The 22,573-nt window shown below is 44.5% G+C and overlaps 1 protein-coding gene across 1 annotated transcript in view; it reads right to left on the bottom strand.

Annotated features, from left to right (window-relative positions):
• CCT7 (chaperonin containing TCP1 subunit 7) overlaps window positions 1-22,573 on the bottom strand; it is a 1,331,840-nt gene that overhangs the window by 850,123 nt on the left and 459,144 nt on the right. The window contains exon 4 of the mRNA XM_044064044.1: window positions 21,631-21,756. Within this exon, the coding sequence (XP_043919979.1) occupies window positions 21,631-21,756 (126 nt within the window). The remainder of the gene's footprint in view (window positions 1-21,630; window positions 21,757-22,573) is intronic.

Below are 22,573 nucleotides of genomic sequence, written 5' to 3'. Positions count from 1 at the left end.
GAGGCCTCGGAAGAGTGGGGGCCACCAGCCAGTGGCTCCTGAGGCTGCGGGTCTCTGCTGTCTCCGGAGAGAGTAGGTGCGGAGACTGAAGTGGGTGTCTTTGGGGTGGGGGTGCTTGTACCACTGGCAGGGGCTGTAGATTGAGACAGCACGCTCATCACCTCAAAAGCCGACCTCTCCACCTCCGAAGACCTCCCCTGTTCCGAAGAGACAAAGGTTGGCGCCAGAGCCCGAGCCATCGGCTCCGAGATAGATGCAGGGTCCGAGCTCACGCTGGCACACACACAGAGAGGAAGGCTCGGAACCGAAGATGATAGATTCCAACCCTCCCCATCGGTGTTGACAGAAGAGCTTCGGTCCCTGGACAAGACGGACGGAGCAGAGCGTGTCGGAGCAGAACTCTGCTCCAATGCGGCAAGGGGAGCTGGAACAGAGAGTTCCTCTGCTGGTAACAAGCACTCCAACTCCGAAAGGCCAACAAGGCTCGGAGGAGGAATAAGACTAAGGCAAAACTGGATTGAGTGGCTCCGGAACCGACTGGGTCGGAGCCAACAAAAATTTAGGCAGAGCAGACTACTTCAGGAGTCTCAGTACTACCCTCTCCACATCATCTTCCGAAAGGATCCTGGAAGCCCTGGAAGATAAAGTAGGGGATCTCAACCTAGGAAGCACTGGTGACTTTATTAGCAAGGAGACCGGTAGGGATTCTACAGACCGGCTTCCAAGCAGTAGAGTCAACTGCTATTTCCAATGGTTCAGAAGTCTGCACCGAAGCACCTGTAACAGACTCTGATATCAAGATGCGCTCCTTCGGCTCCGAAGACTGAGTCGTCGAGGAGGCAGATTTTGGTAATTTGGCAGGCGGCTCCGAGACACCAGCCGGTGCCGGAGAAGGCCTTTTCGAAGATTTTGATTTTGACTCCGATCTGGATTTAGTGGACTTGGAGGAAGCCGACGAACTACATAAAGCTTCCTCAAAGGCTGGTTTCAAGAGACCCTTGAGTATCAACTTGTTCTTTCTCTCCTGTAAAACTCTAAGAGAGAAAGCATGACTCTTGCAAGTGGATGGCCCCCAAACAGTAGACACAGCTATTGTGGCCATCCGTTAACAACATCTTCTGGGAGCATTTCATGCATTTTTTGAACCCAGAGGGTTTATGCTCCTTGCTATCCTTAGACACTGGAGACACACACACAAAACCAGAGGAGAGAGAGGAAGAGAGAGAATAAATGAGGACTAGGTCCTCTAACTAAAACGGGCCTAGCCCTGCAGAAGAGTGGCACGACGACTAGGTCCTCTAAGTTAGACTAGCCTAACCTGGTGCAACAGAAACTAGGTCTTCTAACTTAAACAGACCAAGTATTTAACACAGACACACACAGAGGTTCAATCATATAGGAAAAATTTTGAGATGTCAAAAATACAAATTTTCTGTAACCTAAGGCAGAAACTAGCAACAGCAATCCTATAAATATCACCTTAGTGGATCCCTGCCAAAGACAAGTTAACAGTCAGAGACCAAAAGGGTCCGAGCAGTACAAATAAACAGGAGACTCTGTTGATTAAGAGTGGAAAAAAATGCTAAACCCAATGCTCTACCTAGGCAAAATGCACAACGGCGCCTAACTAACTGGCACACAGGATATTAATACTACTACAGTCAAAAAAAGTTCACAAGGGCAACTTGGGCAAAAGCCTATAAGATAACAACACTAAATATGCAATATCCCCTATGAATGTAAAGAATTTGAAAAGGACTTAGCAGAGCCAAGAGAACCACATCCAAACTAGTTGACGCGGCAAATAAGATCTGGGGATTGCACTGGTGCACCATGTGATACCTGCTTATAGCCACGAGCCAACCAGAAGTCTTCCAGCTTGTAAACCAGCCAAGTCGGAGCCGAGGTTCGGTTCCGAACACATATGTAAAAATGAAGGTGAGATTGGACTACCTAACATTTCAGATTTTGCATCGTGGTCACCCAGGATCCACGTCCACTAAGAGAACAAGAGAATTGGTATTTTAGCCTTCATTATAAAAATGCCTTGATAGATTTCTTTCTTCTTGTTCACTACGCAATAGTACTAGACCGCATTTGCAAAGAGAACCACTTCAGCCAAGTCCAATTCCTGAACTACCTTGGACTACTACAGCAAATTATATCTTTTGAGTGGAACAATCAACACTATTTGGTTTTGGTACACTCTTATTCGAATTGGTTTGAGATTGATCTACTACCAAACTTAACCTCAACTACTGTTGTTTGCATCTTTCAGCTTTTCCCGGTTAGGAGTTGCCACAGCGGAACTCCAGTCCGCTAATGATTGGCAGTTGATTTTTACGTACCGGCTTGCCAGGCTTGACGCACAACCTTCAACGAAAGTATGCCCATTCACGCACGTCTCCACGCAGAAGACGCTCTAGCTGAGAAGCGAACCGGACAGCGTCTTACTGTGAGGCGACAACCTCAACTACTGTTATTACCAAGTTGAAACTTCATTTCTCAATTCATGGTAGTCCACACAAACTTTTTTCTGACAATGGAAAAGTCTATTAAAGTTAAGTGAAAATAGGGAATTGGTGTTTAAACCATCAGATAAATAGGGGGTAAATTAGTGGTGTTTCATTATAATCAGTATCTAAATATGTGTTATGCTCATTTAAAGACGGTTAAAGTTTATGCCTTGGTGGAACTGGGATGTTATCAAGAAGCAGTAATTAAATACAAAGAACTGCTAATGAATGGGGTTAAGACTAAAATATTTCTCAAGAGGATGTATATAAAAAAATTGCAGTTAAAGATAATACTATGGCATACTTCTTTTGTGTCCCTAAAACACAGAAAGGTTTAGTGGATCCACCAAGACGTCCCATAGTCTTTGCATGCAGTTGTATTACACATAACTTAGCTCTTTTTTTACATTCCTACTTGAAAGAAAAAGCAGAGGAGTTACGGTCTTACATCAAAGATTCCTTTGAATTTTTTTTTTTTTTTTTTTTTTTAAGTAAAATCAGAAATGTGAAGTGGAAGGAGGACATGTTTTTCATTGTTATGGATGTTACCAGTTTATATACAAATATTAAACGTGTTCATGGCCTAGAAGCAATATTACTTTTATAAGGACTTGCCTAAAACACATTTTATTATTGCACTAATACATTTTTGTTTAAATAAGAACATCTTTGAGTTCAATGGGGAACTTTATAGGCAGCTTTGTGGAAATATGTATATAGTAATGAATTTTTTTAGGAAATGTATGTCATATGTTATTATAGATTTACAGATTTAATATTCATTTGTGAAGGGGGTTGGGAAGAAGTGAATACATTTGTGCAAAATATTCAGATAAATCCCTACAATATCAAGTTTGATGGAATACAGACAGGTGTTACAGTAAACATTCTTGACATAACTTTGCAAGGTATTAATGATGGTAGAATACAAACAAGTCTACAAAGAAAATTTGAATGGAGTGGTCATATACTGCATGGGGAAAGCTGTCTCTCACACACACACACACACACACACACACACACACACACACACACACACACACACACACACACACACACACACACACACACACACACACACACACACACAAATTAAATCTATCCATATGGAGAATTTCTTAGAATAAGAAGTGAGACAAGGAAATGGGAAAAAAAACAGCACACACGTTTGTAACTAGAGGTTACAAGGAAACAGTGGTGGAAGAAAATAAAGGAGGGTAGTACAACAAAATTATACTAAAAGCAGGTATAGCATGCAAGGTAGACTGCATCAACAAGATAAATAAAAATGTTATGTGACTGACTATACAGTGTTTACATAAGTTTTAACAAATCTGGTAAAATATCACTGGGGTATTTAAAACAAAAATAAACTCCTTAATATAAGAGCAAATTAGTATTCCATGCTTTCTTATTCAAAAGGTAGAAGTATAAGAGATTTCTTGGTGCATGGCAAGTTTCAGCTGCCTGTAAGTCATAGGAGTTTGGGGGTAGGTGCAACAGGTACTTTTCCCCTTGTGGAAAGTGCAGTTGTTGCCAGTATGTAGTAAAAAGTTTTGATAAAATTAAAGTATTTTACATGTAAAGGGAGATTTTCCTGTGACAGTACTGAAACAGTTTATGGTTTGAAATGTCCCTGTGGTAAGGTATACATAGGGGAAAGTAAAATAAGTTTCAAACAAAGGTTGAAGGAACATGTTAGGGATGTTAAGAAGGGCAAAGAAAACAGTCCAGTTGCATCACATTTTAAAGAATGTCACAGTGGAAATATACAAGGCTTACAAGCTACAAGTTTGGGGCAAGTACAACCAATATATGATTTTGATATTAAAAGACAACTTTGGAAGTTAGAATCTACTTTAATTCTGAAGTTTAGCACTTCAGTTCTGTATGGAATGAATCAAGAATGTCACTGGAAATGTTTTCTTTAATTTAAGTCTATGATTGGTTGTTTGTAATCATGCTGTTTAAAGATAGAATATGTGAAGTAGAGATATACTCTGTAAAGGCTGAAGAGCCGAGGCGCTAGAGGAGTCTGCATTTTAAGCTTTGTATTTGCTGCTAACCAGATTTTATTGGCTCCAGTGTGTGCTTATTTTTACCCATTTTGTAGGGACTACATTGTGGATCTACTACTGGACTGGACTGTAATTTTAATAAAATATAAAGGTAATCACTGGCTTCTTTCCTTGTGTGGGTGAGATTTTTTTCTGACAATGTTACTCAATTCACTAGCCAGATGTTTCAGAAATTTGCAAAATAGGACTTTGTACGCATCACTAGTAGTCCTAAATATCCTCAATCCAACGGTCAAGCTGAACGTGCAGTACAGAGTGCAAAGTAATTACTTGAAAAGTCAACACGTGACAATACCTATGTATTCTTGAATTTACTTAAGCTCAGAAACATACTCCATGATGACATTCTTGTCTCACCTGCTCAAAGACTGCTTTCCAGGCAAACTAGAACTACGCTACCCATTTCTTCAAGTTTGCTGCAGCCTAAACCCAAGAACAATAAAGCCATCAAGGCTCAATTGTTTAAGAAGCGTACTATCCAGAAATCTAGTTATGACAGATCGAACAGATTACTTCGTCCATTGAGGGAAGGAGAGAGAGAGTACAAATTCAGACAACAAAAGCTTATGATCGAATAGGACTGATTACAGACAATTGTGCCGAGATCTTATTTGTTAGATTCCAAAGGTGTGGGGTATAAGAGAAATCACAGACATCATCTTCCTGTACCAGAAACATCATTAGTCACAATATTGTATCTGTGATGCAAACTAAGTCAGAGAATGAGCCAGACACCATTTCTAGATCAGAATGTGTTCAAAAGTTTGATTTGGTTTTAGAAAGTGATTTGAACATTCCACAGGTCAACCATTTTGTGGTAATTGTTTCAGTTGCTAAATCCAATTCCCAGTTATGTCACATGACATGGACGAGTTTCTAAGCCTAGTGTGAAATAGACAGCATTGTGGACTTGACTGTATATACATGGGTATTTAGTATTTTATAATGCATGTTTATAGATTACCTGCGATTTCTGCATTCCAAATAGTCTCGTGACAAATTGCATGATCTATTCCTCGGAGAGAGAGGATGGAGATCAGAGTGTAAAGTGTCTGCACTTTAAGAAGCATGTGAGGCTGTACGTGCATGTATAAATTACAGACACATGCAATTCCTAGTGCCATTTTGTAGAAGCAGCCAGAGAGTAAGCATGTGTGATCGCAGTTTATTTGCATACAAGTTAATTAAAATTATAGTCAGTAAGCCTCTATAGTGATGTGTTTGTATGAAATAAAGCTGCTTGAAAAGAACCCATGAAGACTTGTTTATTCATGTCCTAACGTGACAGCGACAGGGGTCACCAGCAAGATTTTTTGACCATCTTGCTGAATCTTCAGCAGGGCTTTCTGAATAAGTGAGAAGGGGAAGAATGCATACAGAAACATCCTCTTCCATGAGAATGAAAGGGAGTCAACCTTCCAATATCAGAGGATGTGGAACTCTGGCACAAAATTTTGGAAGTTGTCTGTTTAGAGGGGAGGTAAAAGATATACTTGAGGTGTACCCCACCAGTGGAGAATGTCCAGAAACACATCCCTGTGGATTATTCATTCATGGACTTGCGTCATTGACCTGCTCAATGCGCTAGAACATTTTGAGCTGAGGGAATGCAAACAGCTGTTAATGGGACCTCTGCTTGCATGGCAATTTCCCAGGCTTGCAGTGCTAACCTGCAGAGTACGTAAGACTTTAACCCTCTTATTTGTTCACATACCAAAGTACTGTGGCGCTGTCTGTGAACAGTTTCAAAGGACCTGGTTGAAGAGATGAACAGAAGGCTTGAAGGGCCAGAACCAGAGTCCTCGTCTCTTTGATGTGTTGCTTCCTTAGCGAAGGATACCACAGGCCTTGGACCTTTAGGTTCCACAATGATGCTCCTCAACTCAGGTCTGAGGCATCTGTAAACAGCTCCTGAATTGGATGGGGAGGCTGAAGGGGGAGTCCTGGATTCTGAAATATTTGGTGAATCCACCAAAGCAATTCCTTCTTCAGGCAAGGCAGGAGTGGAAGGACAAACTCCAGAGGGTGAGTATGCTGAGACCAGAGTGTTTTCTGGTACCAGTGGAACTTTCGCATGTGAAGTCTGGCTAGGGGCAGCACTGGTATAACAGAAGCCATGAACCTTAGCATCCTGAAGAACTCTCCGGCTGTCGGTGAGGTAAGAGGAAGCAAAGTACAGTTGTGTACACGTACCATAAATGTAGATGTTAGAGTGTATTCACTGTTGCAGTCATCACACCTGGGTTATCTGCCTGCAGGTAGCCCTCAGGTCGGCCCAAATACCATAGACTTAGTATTTCTGCGTCGGTTGCTGTTGCTCCAGGACTGACGTCAGGAGTATAAAAACAGGCAGCAAGTGCCATTACATCAGTTTTTCTTGCCCCAAATATCAGGAGCCCCCTAACAGGGAGCTAAGCTATGGTGGTGAACCCCCCCCCCAGAAAACGTAAATACCAATACCCCTGAAAGGGGTGAGTACTAAACAGACAGGGGGGAGAGAGAGAAGGGGGCTGGAGGAAACCAGGACTGCAACAGTGAATACACTAACATCTACATTTATGGTAAGTGTACACAACTGTACTATGTTCTTGGTGTTTTCATTGTTGCAGTCATCACACTTGGGTAGATTCCCAAAGCTGAAGAAGGGTGGAGGCAGTCAAGAAGAGTTGGGGCTGGCTAGTATTCCTTGCAGGATTGCGGTTGCAAAATCCGCCCTGGATTTGGAAAAGATAGGCAGGTGGTAATGCTTGGTGAAGGTATGTACAGAACTCCAGGTAGCAGCTTCCACGATGTCCCTGGTAGGGACTCCCCTGAAGAATGCTGTAGCGGTAGAAGTTGCCCTAGTGGAATGTGTTCTGACCCCCTGAGAGGTTTGTTTCCCATGGTACTTGTAGCAGAAATGGATGCAGTGTGCTATCCATTTCGAAATGGTTTGCCTAGAAACGGCCTTGCCCTCTGCCCCTAGTTCAAAGCTGAATAGTAACTGGTTAGACTTCTTAAAGAGCTTAGTCCTATCCAGGTAGAATCTGAGCTGTCTGTGCACTTCCAAGGAGTGCAGGATCCTTTCTCCTTTATTTTGAGGATTAGGGAAGAAGGTTGGCAGACGGACAGATTGGTTGAGAGTCACACTGGACACCGCTTTAGGCATAAAGGAATGGTTAAGCCCTGAGGGAAACCCTGTCAGCATGGAAAATAATGAAGGGTTCCACAGTCATAAGTGCTTGTAGCTCAGACACTCTTCTAGCTGAAGTGATGTCCAGAAGTAAGGCGGTTTTCCAAGAGAGGAATATGAACTCTGCTGACGCTGCAGGCTCAAAGGGGGGTAGTGTGAGCATTTCCAGTACAAAGTTAAGGTCCCAAGCAGGGGTGGGTGCCCTCTTTGGTGGCCTTAAGTTTTTGCCCCTCTCAGGAACTGTTTGATAAGAGGGTGAGAGAACAGAGGTGGCTCAAGTGTTGTACTGAGACGAAATGGCAGAGGCATGGATCTTAATAGAGGACAAGGATAGGCCTCTATGGAGTAGATCTGCTAAGTAATCCAGGATTAGAGGCAGGGAGGGCAGAGTTGTGTCCTCTCCTTTAGATTGAATCCAGGAGGAGTACCTTTTCCACTTATCAGCATAGGATTTCCTTGTACTGGGTCTTCTGGCCTCAAGGATGACATCCAGCACCTGCTTGCTTAGGCTTGTTACTGGGGGAGATTTCAAGGAATAAGCCAAGCTGCAAGATTTAGGGTTTGCAGTTGCGGATGCATGATCCGTCTCCCCTGCTGAGAGAGCAGGGTTGGGTTCTGGTGTAGGTGCCAGGGTGGCACTGGTGACAGGCTGCGCAGGAGTGGGTACCAGTGCTGGCGTAGCCAGTCTGGGGCAATCAGAATTGTCCTTGGTCTGTCCTGTCTTATCTTGAGCAATACTCTTGGGAGAAGGGGCAGAGGGAGAAACACAGATTGAGAGGTTTACCCACTGGAAGGATAGGGCATCCACTTTCCAGGCCCTGCTGTGAGGTGTCCTGGTGCAGAATTTTCTGAGCTGGTGATTCAGGGGGAGGCAAAGAAATCCACCTCGAGTCCCCCATTTCTGAATCAGAAGGTTGAAGGTGCTGGGCTGTAATTGCCACTCGTGTGGGTCTAGGAGATTTCTGCTTAAGTAGTCTGCCAGTGAGTTTTGTTTGCCTGGCAGGAACTGAGCTTGCAGATCGACCTGCATGTCTAAGGCAGTGTTCCAAAGGGCCATGGCTAGCCTGCAGTGTGTGTAAGAGTGGGTTCCCTCCTGCTTGTTGATGTACCACATCACTGTGGTGTTGTCTCGTTTTTATTAGCAGCAGGTGTCCTGGGGAGAGTCAGGATCTGAAGGCTGTCACAGGGTGCTGCACAGCTAGCATCTCCAGTTGGTTGATGTGCAGATGAAATTGACTTAGCCTCCAGTGGCCCTGAATACACTTGCCTTCCATGTGTGCCCCCCCCCAAGCATAGTCTGATGAGTCTGTGGTTAGGGTCTGGACGGCATGGGGTAGAGTAAAGGGCAGTCCCCTTGTTGTGGTTGCATGCTGCTGCCCACCAAAGAAAATCTGTCCTTAGACAGGGTATGATAGGAATGACTGTTTCCAGGTCCTGAGAATGTTGGCACCAAAGACTTAAGTACCACTGAAGTTTCCTCATATGCAGTCTGGCATATGGAATTAGTAGGATGCATGAGGCCATGAACCCTAGGGCCTGCAGGATTTTCCTTGCAGATAGCTGGGTTCTAGTGGCCATTAGGGTAAAATAGTCTGTCAGATTGGCTTGTTTTTCTGGAGTGAGGTATGCCATCTGGGATGCTGTGTCCAAGCTTGCTCCCAGGAATACAATCTTTTGACTGGGGACTAGTTTTGATTTCTTTTCGTGGATGGTGTACCCCAGGGAGGTTAGGTTTTTTTTTTTTTTTTTTTTTTTTTACAAATGACAGGTGCTGCAACAGCAAATTCCTGACTTGACTGCCTGAATTAGGCAGTCGTCCATGTACAGGTAAATTTGAATATTTCTCTGTCTGCAGTAAGCGATGGCTGGGGCCAGGCATTTTGTGAATACTCTGGGAGCAGTGGATAAGCCAAAGGGAAGTGCAGAGAACGGATGACGCATAGAGCCTGGTCCTGAAGCGTAGGAATTTCTTGCATGACTCCCTTATAGGGATATGCAGATAGGCTTCTTTTAAGTATAGGGTGGCTAATCAGGCATCTTTGGCTAGCATAGGCAGAAGCTGCTGCAGGGTGAGCATTTTGAATTTTGGCACCACCCGGAAGGTGTTGAGAATTGAAAGATCTAGGATTGGGCGCCAAGTGCCCTCCCTTCTGGGTACCAGGAAAAGTCTGGAATAGAATCCTTGCCCTATCTGTTCTGCAGGAACAGGTTGAATCACCCTTATAGATAGAGATTGAACTTGGTTTTGTGCCTCTGCCCACTGGTTTGGAGGGAGGCCCCAGGAACCCTGTTGGGGTTGACAGTGAATGGAAGTAGAATTTGTACCCCTGGGATACAATGTTAAGGACCCATCGGTCTTTGGTGATGGAAATCCAGTTTTTTGCATGAAGGGCAAGTTTTCCTCCTAGGAGCACAAGCAGTTGGGCAGAGGTGGGAGTGCAGCAGAGAAGTCATTGGGAATTCTTTCCATAAGGGGGTGGCTTAGCACTCCTTGCTTTAGAGGTGGAGGCACTCCATTGCTTAGATCTCTGCATACCCTGAGACTGCAGTCTGAGGGGGGTCTGTTTCCCCTGGATCTAGTTTGAGATGGCCTTGAGAGGGCTGGAAAGAACCAATGTTTCGATGGGCAACACCTACTGAATCTAGGAGGTTGTGCTTGCAAAAATTATTTGACCATCTGCCTAGATTTAGCGTTTTCTTCCATCTTTTTAAGAACCTCTTCTGCTTTGGTGCCAAACAGATTGTCCTTGTTCAAAGGAGCGTCTATAGTAACTTTGATTTGACATGGTCTGGCGAGGTCTGCTCCTTAAGCCAGGCATGCCTTCTCAGTACAGAACCAGTGACTGCTGCTCTGCAAGATGCCTCTAGGGTGTCAAAGCCACACTGCAATGTATGCTTGCTGACTTGGCTTGCAGAATGCATAAGCTCTTGCAATTCTTTATTTTCTGCACAGTCTGTAAAGGTAGCTATTTTTTGCTTAAGTTCCATAACATGTTGTTGGTACTTCAGCACGTGAAACTGACAATTCAAAGCCCTAATGGCAAGACTTGCAGAGGTATATACTTTCTTACCCCATCTGTCCAAAGCTCTGGAATCCCTGTTCGAAGGTGTGGGATTCTTAGCTGTAGTTGCTTTGATACCTTTAGGCCCCTGGGAGATGACCTCTGGGTTAGCAGTAGGATTTTTGAAAAGGAATTTGTGAGTGTCATGTACTCTGTAGTACCCATCTGGTTTCCTAGGAGCAGGGGGTAAAGTATCAGGAGTTAAACTGGATTCCATAAAGACATCATCCCCAACATCCAGGACTGGGTGCATTGCTAAAGGCCTATGTTGTGGCAAATCTAGAAATTCTCTAGAGTCTCTTTTTGGATTGAGGATAGTCTTGGCATCCCCAATGGAAATGCTCTCAAAGTATGTAGGGTTTCACCAAAAGAAAAGTCCTCTGGAGGAGAAGCAGAGAGAATGGATTCCTCTGCATCTGAATCCTCATAAGCAGATAAGGGCATGCCTTCATAATCAGATGCCTCAGACGTCGGACTCTTGGTCTATTGAGGCTGCTGGGGACTGGTCTCTTTTCCTCTTAGCAGGGGAACGCTGGCTTCCCCTAATCAGCATAATAAGGTCTTCTGCCATTTTAAGCATTTGATGTTGTGGCAAGAGAGCAGGTGCATGCGCTTGGGTATTCCGTTTCCTAGGCGTAGCGCATACTCTTGGCCTTAGAAACTCGGTAGTTTTAGATAGAACTGAAGACGCGAAAGAAGTCATCGGTTTGTGTCGATCAGTAGTAATGCAAAGTACTTCCTCAGAAGCCGGTGCCTGCTCAGCGGCTCCGGACCCATCCAAGGTAGATGCATCCGCAGGTTCCCTAGTTGAAGAGTCTCAGCATACCGGACTCCGAACAGGTCTCAGTAAAGGCCTGCGAATCCAGTGAAGTGGGCATCGGGCTGCGAAAGCGCCTCACTGAGTACTGGCAACTAGCTTAATGAAGCGTCGTCGGCAGCTTTGGACCTGTGCTGTCTGTCTCTGTCTTTATCCTTACGTTTTTTCGGAATATCTGCAGCCGGATGGCTTACCGAAGCCATTTCAGAATACGGAGATAGAGAAAGTACAGTTGTGTACCTACCATAAATGTAGATGTTAGTGTATTCACTGTTGCATTCATTACACTTGGGTTATCCTGCTGGCAGGCTACCCGCAGTCAGCCTGAATTCCAAAGTCCTGGCCCGGCGTCGGTTGCTGTCGCCTCTTCCCTGACGTCAGTGCGCCAGGGGTATACAAGATGCAGCCAACGCCATTTTCTTCAGTTTTCCTTGCCCCAGATGTCAGGTGCCCCCAAAAGGGTAGGCTAAAAACATTGCTTATAAAGACCATGCACTAAAATAAACAATACCTTCATCTACAAGCAAATACACCACATAGGTTGTATAGAATAGAGAAGGACAGATAAGTCCCAGCAAAGAAAGGGGGTCGGTGGGTGGGTAACCTGGACTGAAACAGTGAATACACTCGAACATCTACATTTATGGTAGGTACACAACTGTACTATGTTCGTGTTTCACTGTTGCAATCATTATACTTGGGTTGAATCCCAAAGCTGAGGCTGGGCGGCTGGGTCTAAATAGAATTAGGAGAGGCTATGAGGCCCTGCAGAACTGCAGTGGCAAAGCCTGCTTTGGATTTAGAGTAAAGAGGTAAGTGGTAGTGCTTGATAAAATGTGCACTGAACTCCAAGTTGCAGCCTCAAACTTCCTTGGCTGGTACTCCTCTGTGAAAGGCTGCTGATGTGACTGCTGCCCTGGTCGAATGTGGCCTAATGCCCTTAGGCACTGATTTGCCATGCTGAGCATAGCAGAAATGAATGCAGTGTGCTATCCATTTTGAAATAGTCTGCTTTGAGATAGCCTTTCCTTGTGATCCTGCAGCATATGCTACTAAAAGTTGCTCAGTCTTTCTGAAAGTCTTAGTTTTGTCCAAGTAGAAGCGTAGCTGTCTGTGGATGTCCAAAGAATGCAGAAGTCTCTCCCCTTTATTCTGGGGATTTGGATAACAAGTAGGCAAATGAATGGCTTGATTAAGAGCCACACTGGATACTACCTTTGGCATAAATGTTGGGTTTGTCCTTAGAGAAACCCTGTCCGGATGGAAAATGATAAAAGGTTCCACTGCCATTAATGCCTGTAACTGAGACTCTTCTTGCTGAAGTTATTGCTAGGAGCAGAGCTGTTTTCCATAAGAATTTTATCTCAGCTGTATTGGCTGGCTCAAAAGGAGGCAGTGTGGGCTTTTCCAAGACAAAATTGAGATCCCATGCAGGTATTGGTGCTCTCCTTGGAGGTCTTATGTTTTTGGTCCCTCTGAGGTACTGCCTTAGCAGTGGATGTGAAAAAATAGCTGGTTCCGTATTGTAATGAGCTGAAATGGCAGAGGCATGGATCTTAATTGATGAGAAGGATAGGCCCTTGTCCAGCATCTCAGTTAGGTATTGTAAAATCTGAGGAATATTTGGAACAAGGGGTTCAATTCCTTGTGCCCGATTCCAAGCACATAATCTCTTCCATTTGTCTGCATAAGATTTTCTGGTGCTGGGCCTTCCGGCTTCCAAAATGACATCCATAACTGCTTTAGAGAGAAATGTGTTCTGAGTGGTTATAGTATTCGCCATGCAGTCAGCTTTAAGGTTCTGAGTTGGCTGTGCAGGATCCGATTGTTTTGTTGGGTCAGAAGATGAGGAATTTGAGGTAAAGTCCAGGCTGGGCCTTGAGACAAGCTCTTTAGGATTGGGTACCAGTGCTGGCGTGGCCAGTCTGGGGCAATCAGAATCATTTTTGGCTTCTCTTGTCTGACACTTTAGGAGTACCTTGGGGAGGAGAGGCAGTGGTGGAAAGGCATAAACTGTCAGGGTGTCCATGCTTGTGTGTGATAAGTCCTTGTGCAGAATCTCTGTAGTTGACAGTTGTGAGGGGAGGCAAATAGATCTATGTCTGAGCATCCCCATTTCCTTGTTATCATGCTGAAGACTTGTGGATCTAGTTTCCACTCGTGAGGGTCCATGAGGTTTCTGCTTAGTTCGTCTGCCAGAGTATTTGTCTTTCCTGGCAGGAACTGTGCACTTGATAGGTCAATGCTGTGTTCCACAAGGTCATGGCTTGCCTGCAGAGGGGGTAGGAATATGTGCCCCCTTGCTTGTTTATGTACCACATGACTGTAGTGTTGTCCGTCTTTAGCAATAGTTGTCCTGGATGGAGTAGATCCTTGAAGGCTGTCAGGGCATTCTGTACAGCTAGCATCTCTTTTTGATTGATATGAAGATGCATCTGGCTTGCGGGCCACGAGCCCTGAATACATTTTCCTGCCATGTGTGCCCCCCAGGCATAATCCGATGCATCCGTTTGTTAGTGTCTGCCTGGCTGTGGGTAAAGTGAATGGCTGTATCTTGTTGTGGTGACATGCCAGTGCCCACCACCGAAACTCCTGTTGCAAGCAGGGAATGAGAGTAATTATTGTTTCCAGGCTGTGGCAATGTTGAGTCCAAACACTTTTTAGATACCATTGTAGCTTCCTCATATGCAGACTTGCATATGGAATATGCAGGATGCCATGAAGCCCAAAGCCTGCTGAATTTTTCTTGCAGGTAACTGGGTCTTTGTTGCCCTCATTTGGAAGTAATGAGTCAGTTGCTTTTGTTTGTCTGGTGTGAGATAAGCCATCTGGGCAGTTGTATTTAAGCTTGCACCCAAGAATGTTATCTCTTGAGAGGGCACTAGTTTTGATTTTTTTTCGTTTACTGTGTACTCTAGGCAAATTAGTAATTTTACAAATGCCAGATGCTTTAATAGAATGTCCTTGTTTTCTGCTTGAATAAGGCAGTCATCCAAGTAGGGATATATTTGAATTCCTTTTTGTCTGCAAAATGCAATTACTGGTGCTACGCATTTTGTGAAGACCCTGGGCACAGTAGATAAGCCAAAGGGCAGTGCACAGAATTGGTAGTGCATTGAGCCAACTATGAATCTGAGGTATCTTCTGAAAGATTGTCCGATTGGGACATGCAGGTATGCCTCTGAGGTCCAAAGTGACGAGCCAAGCCTTCTTTGCCCAGCATGGGCAGAAGTTGCTGTAGTGTCAACATTTTGAATTTTGGAACTTCCAGAAAAGTATTTAGAATAGACAGGTCCAGTATTGGTCTCCAAGCTTTGTCCTTTCTGAGTACCAAGAAAAGTCTTGAGTAAAATCCTTGCCCCTGCTCTTGCTGTGGAACTCTTTGAATAGCCCTCATGTCCATGAGAGATGAAATTTGCTTTTGTGCCTCTGCCCATTGATTGTGTGGCAGGTCTGGCATACCTTTTGTCTTTGGCAGGGTGTGAAAGTGGAACCTGTAGCCCGGAGAAACAATATTCAATTTGTCCTGGGCAATCATGTGCCAATTTTGTGAGAAAAGTGCTAGCTTTCCCCCTAAGGGTGCTGCCAAAAGGTAAGTGCTTGGCATTGGCAGTGGGAAGTCATTGGGACCGTTTCCTACAAGGTTGTGATTTGTCTTCTCCGCTTTTGAAGGCATGAGCACCCCATTGTTTAGGCCTATATGAGCCTTGGGCCTGAGATCTGCCTCTAGGGCGTCTGTATCGGCCTCTTTGTGGCCTGTCTGACACTGGAAAGGACCAATTCTTAGAAGGCCAGTTCCTGCTAAATCTGGGTGGCTGAACCTGTAAGAAATCCTTGACTGTCTGCACTGATTTAGCTTTAGCCTCCATTTTCTTTAACACCTCTTCTGCCTTAACACCAAACAAAGTATCATGCTGTAATGGAGCATCCAATAATTTTGCTTTAACATAATCAGGCAGACTCTGTTCCTTTAGGCAAGCATGACTTCGAATGACAGAGCCTGTAACTGCGGCCCTGCAAGAAGCCTCTAGTGAATCAAAACTACATTGCAAAGTATGTTTTCCCACTTGGTCAGCTGCATGCAATAAATCCTGCATTTCCTTGTTTTCAGAACATTCAGAGTTTGTCAGCATTTTCTGTTTTAGCAGTGACATTAGGTATTGCTGATATTTAAGCATGTGAAACTGGCAGTTTAAAGTCCTTACAGCTAAAGTAGCAGTGGTGTAAACTTTTTCCGCCATCTGTCCAGAGCTCTAGAATCCCTATCAGAGGGAACAGGGTTTTTTGCAGTGGAAGCCTTGACCCCTTTGGGACCCTGAGATATAGTTTCTGGGTCAGCAGCAGGGTTTTTGTATAGAAATTTATGTGAATCTGGAACCCTGTAATACCTGTCTGGCTTAACTGGTGCAGGGGGTAAAGAATCAGGAGACAGACTGGACTCAGAAAATACATCTACAATGTCTAACACAGGAGGAATAGCAGGAGGTCTGTGTTGAAGCAATAAAAGAAAATCTCTGAGCCTTTTCTTGGATTCTGAATAATCTTGGCTCGCCCAGTGGAAATGCTCCCTCATGGTGTGCAGGGTTTCCCCAAAAGACTAGTCCTCAGGAGGAGCGGCTGAAGGGATAGATTCTTCAGCATCAGAGTCCTCATAGGGAGGAATAGAATATCTCTGTTCTAGAAACCTGATCAGAGGAATCATAGTCAGTGCCCTTGCCTAGGCCTTTTATCAGGAGGGGGATGGGAACCCCTGATCAAAGTAATTAGGTCCTCGGCCATTTTAAGCATCCGTTTCTTGGGCATGGAAGACTGTCCAGGAGAATGCTGTACTTTTTGTCTTTAAAGGTGTTTTAGACTTTGTCTTGGTTGCTGAAGTGGCCTTGATAGAAAGCTGTGTAGGTCTGAAAACACCCTCAGAAGCCGATGCCTGCTCAGCGGCTCCGGACCCATCTGAGGGAGTAGTTTCCATAGGCCCAACACCTTGAGTTTCCAGAGGCCTAGTTGTCTCCACGTGGGAGTCTGAGGCGGCCTGTGGCTCTGACGTAGCGGGTGTCAGGGGCTGCGAAAGCGCCTCACTGAGAACCGGCGACTGGCCTAGAAGAGGCTTCGTCTTCGGTTTTGGACCTCGGATGCCTGTCCATTTCTTTTTCCTTGCGCTTTTTATGAACTCCGGTCGTCAGCTGTTCCGACGGTATTATATAGTTAAACCTTCGGCCAAAGTAATGGAAAGCAAAATCGTACAGACGCTTAATAGTGCGTTGGTTAAATCTAGCACAAAACCGACAACTAGCAACGTCGTGGTCAGGGCCTAGGCAAGGAATACAGTAAGAATGAAAATCCTTATGAGATATTTGCTTCCCAAAAGAAATACAATTGTTAACTTCTACTGACATCAGTCTGGAGCAAGAAAAAGTTTCCCCAACGAGGTACTTAGCTTTATTGAAGACTTCGGATCTGAAATTCAAATTCGAAAATCTCAGGAGTCTGCCGACCGGCACTTGCGAACTGCTTTTGCTTCTGGCACCGCGCGGCAAGAAAGACTGAAGAAAATGGCATCGGCTGCATCTTATATGCCCCTGGCGCATAGACGTCAGGGAAGAGGCGACAGCAGCCAACGCCGGACCAGGACTTTGGAATTCAGTCTGACTGCGGGTAGCCTGCCAGCAGGATAACCCAAGTGTAATGACTGCAACAGTGAAACACTATCATCAAAAGTATTTAGCAACAAAAAGGGCCCGACGATGGATGGTTCGGGCATTGAACAGGGCACAAAACAGACAGCGAGGTACATCGTGATCTGGGCCTAAGCAGGTGATGCAGTAAGAATGAAAATCTCGGTGTAGTATTTGATTTCCACAGGCAAGACAATTGTTAACTTTTTCTGACATCGGTTAAAGCAAGAAAAAACGGATCCCAGATGGAGTACTTGGCTTTAGAAAACTTCAGGATAATTCAATTCGTAAACAAAAAACTCAGGTAGCAGCCGACCGGCACTCATGCGAACTGCTTCTGCTATCGGCTCCTCGGCAAGAAAGACTGATGTAATGGCGTCGGCTGCCTGTTTTTATACCCCTGATGACCTGACGTCAGTCCTGGAGCAACAGCTACCGATGCAGAAATACTAAGTCTCTGGTATTCGGGCCGACTGAGGGGCTACCTGCAGGCAGATAACCCAAGTGTGATGACTGCAACAGTGAAACATGAACATCTGCTGAAAGTAAGTCAGAAGAGACTGCATTTTTTTCCAAAGGCAGGAAAAGGCCAACATGGTCTGTCCTTATCCTGCAGCCCAGGAAAACTTGATCATGAGAAGGGGGTTAGGGAAGATTTGTTGTAGTTAACAGTGAACCCCAGGCTACGTAGCAGGTGGTTTGAAGGTTCTGATGCAGGATTTCTGGATGTTCCTTGAATAAGCAAGTCGTCCAGGTAAGAGTAGTTAAGAATTCCCCGTTAGTCTGCAGAAAGCAATGACAGGAGACAAACATTTTGTGAATACCCTTGGAGCTGCACAGAGTCCAAAGGGTAAAGTACAACACCGAAAATAACAGAAAACCATAAGATTTTCCTGAACAGAGAGTGAATGGGAATATGAAGGTAAGCATCATTGATGTCTAGGGAAACCAGAAAGGCCTGAGGGAGCATGAGAGGGAACAGTGTTTGTAGAGCGAGTATCCTGAATGTGGGGACTTGTAGAAAAAGACTGAGCTGGGATAAGTCTAAAATTGGTCTCCAAGAACCATCTTTCCTGGAACAGAAGCCTTTTCCTCTTTCCATGGAGGGAACTACCAGCATGGTCCCCTGTGAAATCAAATCTTGAATCACCTGTGGAAAGACATGAATCTAGCCCCTTGGGAGTTGTGGGATGCCCATGAAGGGAGGTATGTATTTCCAAGTCATGAAGTAGCCATTTTTGACAATGGACAGGACCCATTTGCTGACAATGGACAGGACCCATTTGCAGTTACGCTCGTCTAAAAAGAAAGCAAATGAGAAAGGCGCTGGGAGAGAGGAATTTCTGAGTACGGCCAGGTAGTCACAGACTACCTGGCTTGTCCAGAAAGGGGGCCTTTTGGGCAGATGATGGCTGAGACCTAGGTGGAGTCTACCTGTGTGAACCTTTTATGTGAGGTTGAGAAGGAGCACAGGGTCATTTTCCTTACAAAATTAGTCTTTGAGGGATAATTTCTATGATATTTTGGAACTGGAGAGAGAACAATATGTTTCAGTTTCTACAGTTCTTTCCCTTTCTCTTGGAAGGATTTGAAGAGGGCAGTAGCATTTGCACCAAAAGGGTGGTATTGTCCAGGGGTGCATTCATGAGTTTTGCCTTGAAAATATCAGGCCAACCCTGCAATCTCAGCCAAGAATACCTCCTGAGGACAGATCCAGACGCTGCTGATCTAGCAGAGACCTCAGCTGCATGAGAACCGCATTTTACAGCGTGTCTGGTAACTTGAGAAGAAATAGGAGGGAAGACAGTTGTGACTTGGTTGCAGGATCTGGAAGAATTGTCAGCAATTTTGAAGCCTGTGAAAGTAGGGTCAGAACATACGTGGACAAATGTGTCTGACAATAAATGGCCCTAAAAGCCAGAGTAGAAGAGGTGCAAACCTTGCCTCTCAATCATTTTACTGTCCTTCGAGGGCAAAAGGATAGTGAAGGCCATCAATCTGGAATGTTTATCTGCTGACTTAAATCACAGCTGGATCTGTACGAGGGCATCTGAACTGATATTTACAGTCCTCAAGGACTTTATATAACCTGTCTGGCTGTGTGGGCACAGGAGGTTGAGAATCAGGACTTTTGTATGCTGAAAGGAAGGCATCCTGACAGGCTGGCAACACAGGTGAAATAGCAGAAGAGGAAGGAGATTCCATTTGCAAGAGGTCATAGTACCACTTTTGTAATTCTGAAACCTAGGAGCTTTCGCACTTGAAAAAGTTTCTCCAAATTAATATCCTACTCAGGGGAGTCCCCATAATTGGAGTCAGGGGAAGTGCATCCGGGAGGGGGGGGGGGGTCAATTTGGGCAAAGTAGGCCAGGGACTCATCTGAAGATAACGTATCTTCTTCAGAGGCCTTTTGTTCTACAACAGCACTCCTGGGTATGGGGGAGGGGTAATACAGGAGTAGGAGGCTGAACAGAGGAAGGGCTAAGTGCCAAAAAGGCATTCAAGACTCCCTGTGAAAAGACTTGCCAATCTGGGAAGGATTACTGTGTGGAAGAAACATGCTTTTGTTAAGTGGGGGATCTACCCCAGGCTTGGATAGTTGGGCCAATGTAGGCCTAGGCTCCGGCACTAACGTTGGCAAGTCCTCAATCATTAAGCAAAGAGAGGTACTGCGAGGTATGTCTAAAAGAGCAAGATGCGGTCCCCCCTTACCTTCCAAAACAGATGTATGCGAGGCCATTGCGGGCGTGCTGTAGGAACTCTCCCTAGCAGCATCTAAATCAGTTCCCACTGAAGGACCACCAGGCACCATAGTGACCTCCGGGCCTTCACTGGCCTCGAGAAGGACATCCGGGATCAGAAGCACAGTCAAAGATTCAGGCCTTACCTTTTCACCTTCTTCAGATGCTCACCCAATGGACCCATGGTACCTTCCATACCAAGCGCTAGGAGCTTTAGTGTCTGTTTCTCAAGGAAGATATTAAGGGCAAGATGACTACTACAGAGCGCCTTAGGAACAATCTGACAAATCGTGCAAGCCTTGTAGTCGTGAGCAGACCCCAGGCAGAAAAGATGTGATTGTCTGTGTGGATCCTGTCTTTCACAATGGCATCTGCCATTCGTGGATGACATTAACCTTGAACAAACATGCAGTAGCAAAAGTACAAAATTTTTTCCAACGGGGCACTAATTTGAAAGAAGAAAACATTTTGGCTATCAAATGGTAGAAGCTGGCATTCAGACTGGCAGCAGAGAAGTTCTGAGGATGGTACATGCAGACGTCACTTTTATGGCTTACGTCAGCTGCATCCTATATGCAACGTCACATGTACCTATCAGTAGTTTAATTTCTTTGGTATACTGGCTGGACGTTTGGGTTGCCTAGGTGGGGAATTCCCCATGTTATGAATACTGCAATATTGGAATAGAAGGATATATGCAGGATACATGTCTCAGACTGCATACATCATTAGCTCACTTAACCAGCACAAGACCTGCAATTTGTACAAGCAATGAAGAGTACCACTCTTAGATTTTTACCATCAATCTAAGGGCAGACAAAGTCGGGTAAATTCAAATATTAAGTTATGAATTGCTGTTTCAGTGACCTTCCCCCAAAAAAAGATATATTCCCAAGTGTTAGTTATACCACTGCATGGAAAGGCTTTTGGAAAAAATTTTGCAAATCCAATCCCTAGAAGGTGGCTATAAATCCATATTCTGTACTCCAGAGGAGTAGAAACAGATACTTATGCAAGTTCCATACCACACCTTTTGGAAACATCTCAATGCAAAGTGATGAACCATCATCAATGCAAGATGATGAATTTTCACCTGTAGTCTACAATGCATGTTGAATTCATCAGTTCCTCTCATACTGCCAGCATAACATCTATCACAAAGTCTGCGTGGACACCCTCATTCATTAAGATCCTGTAAGAATTTCAGTTGGAGAGGACTGTGCCTGACACACGCATACTAGTTTGCATTCACGTTCAACTCACTACACCCTTGTTGATTTCCCAAGTCTATGAAGGTACCATTTTAGATTATACACTTTCCTGTGATCTACTTTAAGTTTCTAACTGCTCCTCATTGAGGACAAATGCACATGATACGTCTGTGCTTCGTGCTGTGTACTGACACCAATATGTACCCCATTATCTGTAGATAATCTGCTTATTTAATTTCCCAGTGTGAAATGGATAATCAGATGTCTGAAACATGAATATATCAGTATCCAGTGCTATGACACTGCAAGTCCTTAATATTCCATTACTGGCTCAGCAGGAGTGATATAAAAAATTTCATACCAATTCTGTAGCAGTCCGGAAAGCTCTGATGATGACCTGGGGGTGCAGACCTTCTTCCACATATGATTTAATCTGTTTTAAGAACTCTGCAGCCAAGAGAGTAACAGATGTGGTACCATCGCCAACCTGAAACCAAAAGAACATATATTTTTTGCTAGTTACAGTCTGTTTAGCTAATATCCATTACTCAGAAAGTTTCATCATACACACACTATACAGAAGGCTCATATGAAGATGCTATACTATCCATCTACAGATCATTACAAGACAAGACAATAAACTGTTTCTTCCGGCTTCAAGAAGAGTAAAACAAATTAGACTGAATGACAATTTAAGGCTGCCTACCCAATTAACTAAGTTTACTCACCCTGCTTAACATGCAGCTGAAGTTTGTTCCAGTGGTGGGGAGAGATAGGATACAAACCTGTCACACCAACACTTCTTGCTTATCTGTTGAACAAGGTTTAGGTCCTTTCACTGGGTATTTGATGAACCATTTGGGTATAGAAACAAATTAAAAAGGTCAAAAAGGGTCAGGACCTCCATTTGCCTAATGGCAAACTCTTGAGAAAGTCACTTAAGACCGTACTCCTGGGTCATCCTTGAAAAGTAGTGTCCAGTGTACGTGCTTGGTTCATAGGTTCACACTAGTCAGACAGCATGGGTGATAAAAGAGCCTACCCATGTAACAGAATGAGTGTGTCGGATTTGCCACACTGCTCAATGAGGGTCATGCTGCTTACTCCAGGCATACATTTGTGGGTACCTATCTAACTGTCAAGCCAAATCTTAGAAGAGGCCAACATGTTACATTGTTTAGCATGCAAGGGGAGTCTATGGGTGATGAACTCCTCCCTCTCTCTCTCAGACAGGTCTTGGTTATGCTGTGATGAAGGCTAAGGTCTCTGGCATGCGTATTTTTAGCAATTCCAGCATTTCTAAG

Source organism: Protopterus annectens, chromosome 2.part2 (genome assembly GCF_019279795.1).
Source record: "Protopterus annectens isolate FY-2018-M chromosome 2.part2, PAN1.0, whole genome shotgun sequence".
Classification (NCBI taxonomy): domain Eukaryota; kingdom Metazoa; phylum Chordata; order Ceratodontiformes; family Protopteridae; genus Protopterus; species Protopterus annectens.
Note: the sequence above shows the minus strand (reverse complement) of the source record. Positions and strands in the feature narration are given on the sequence as shown.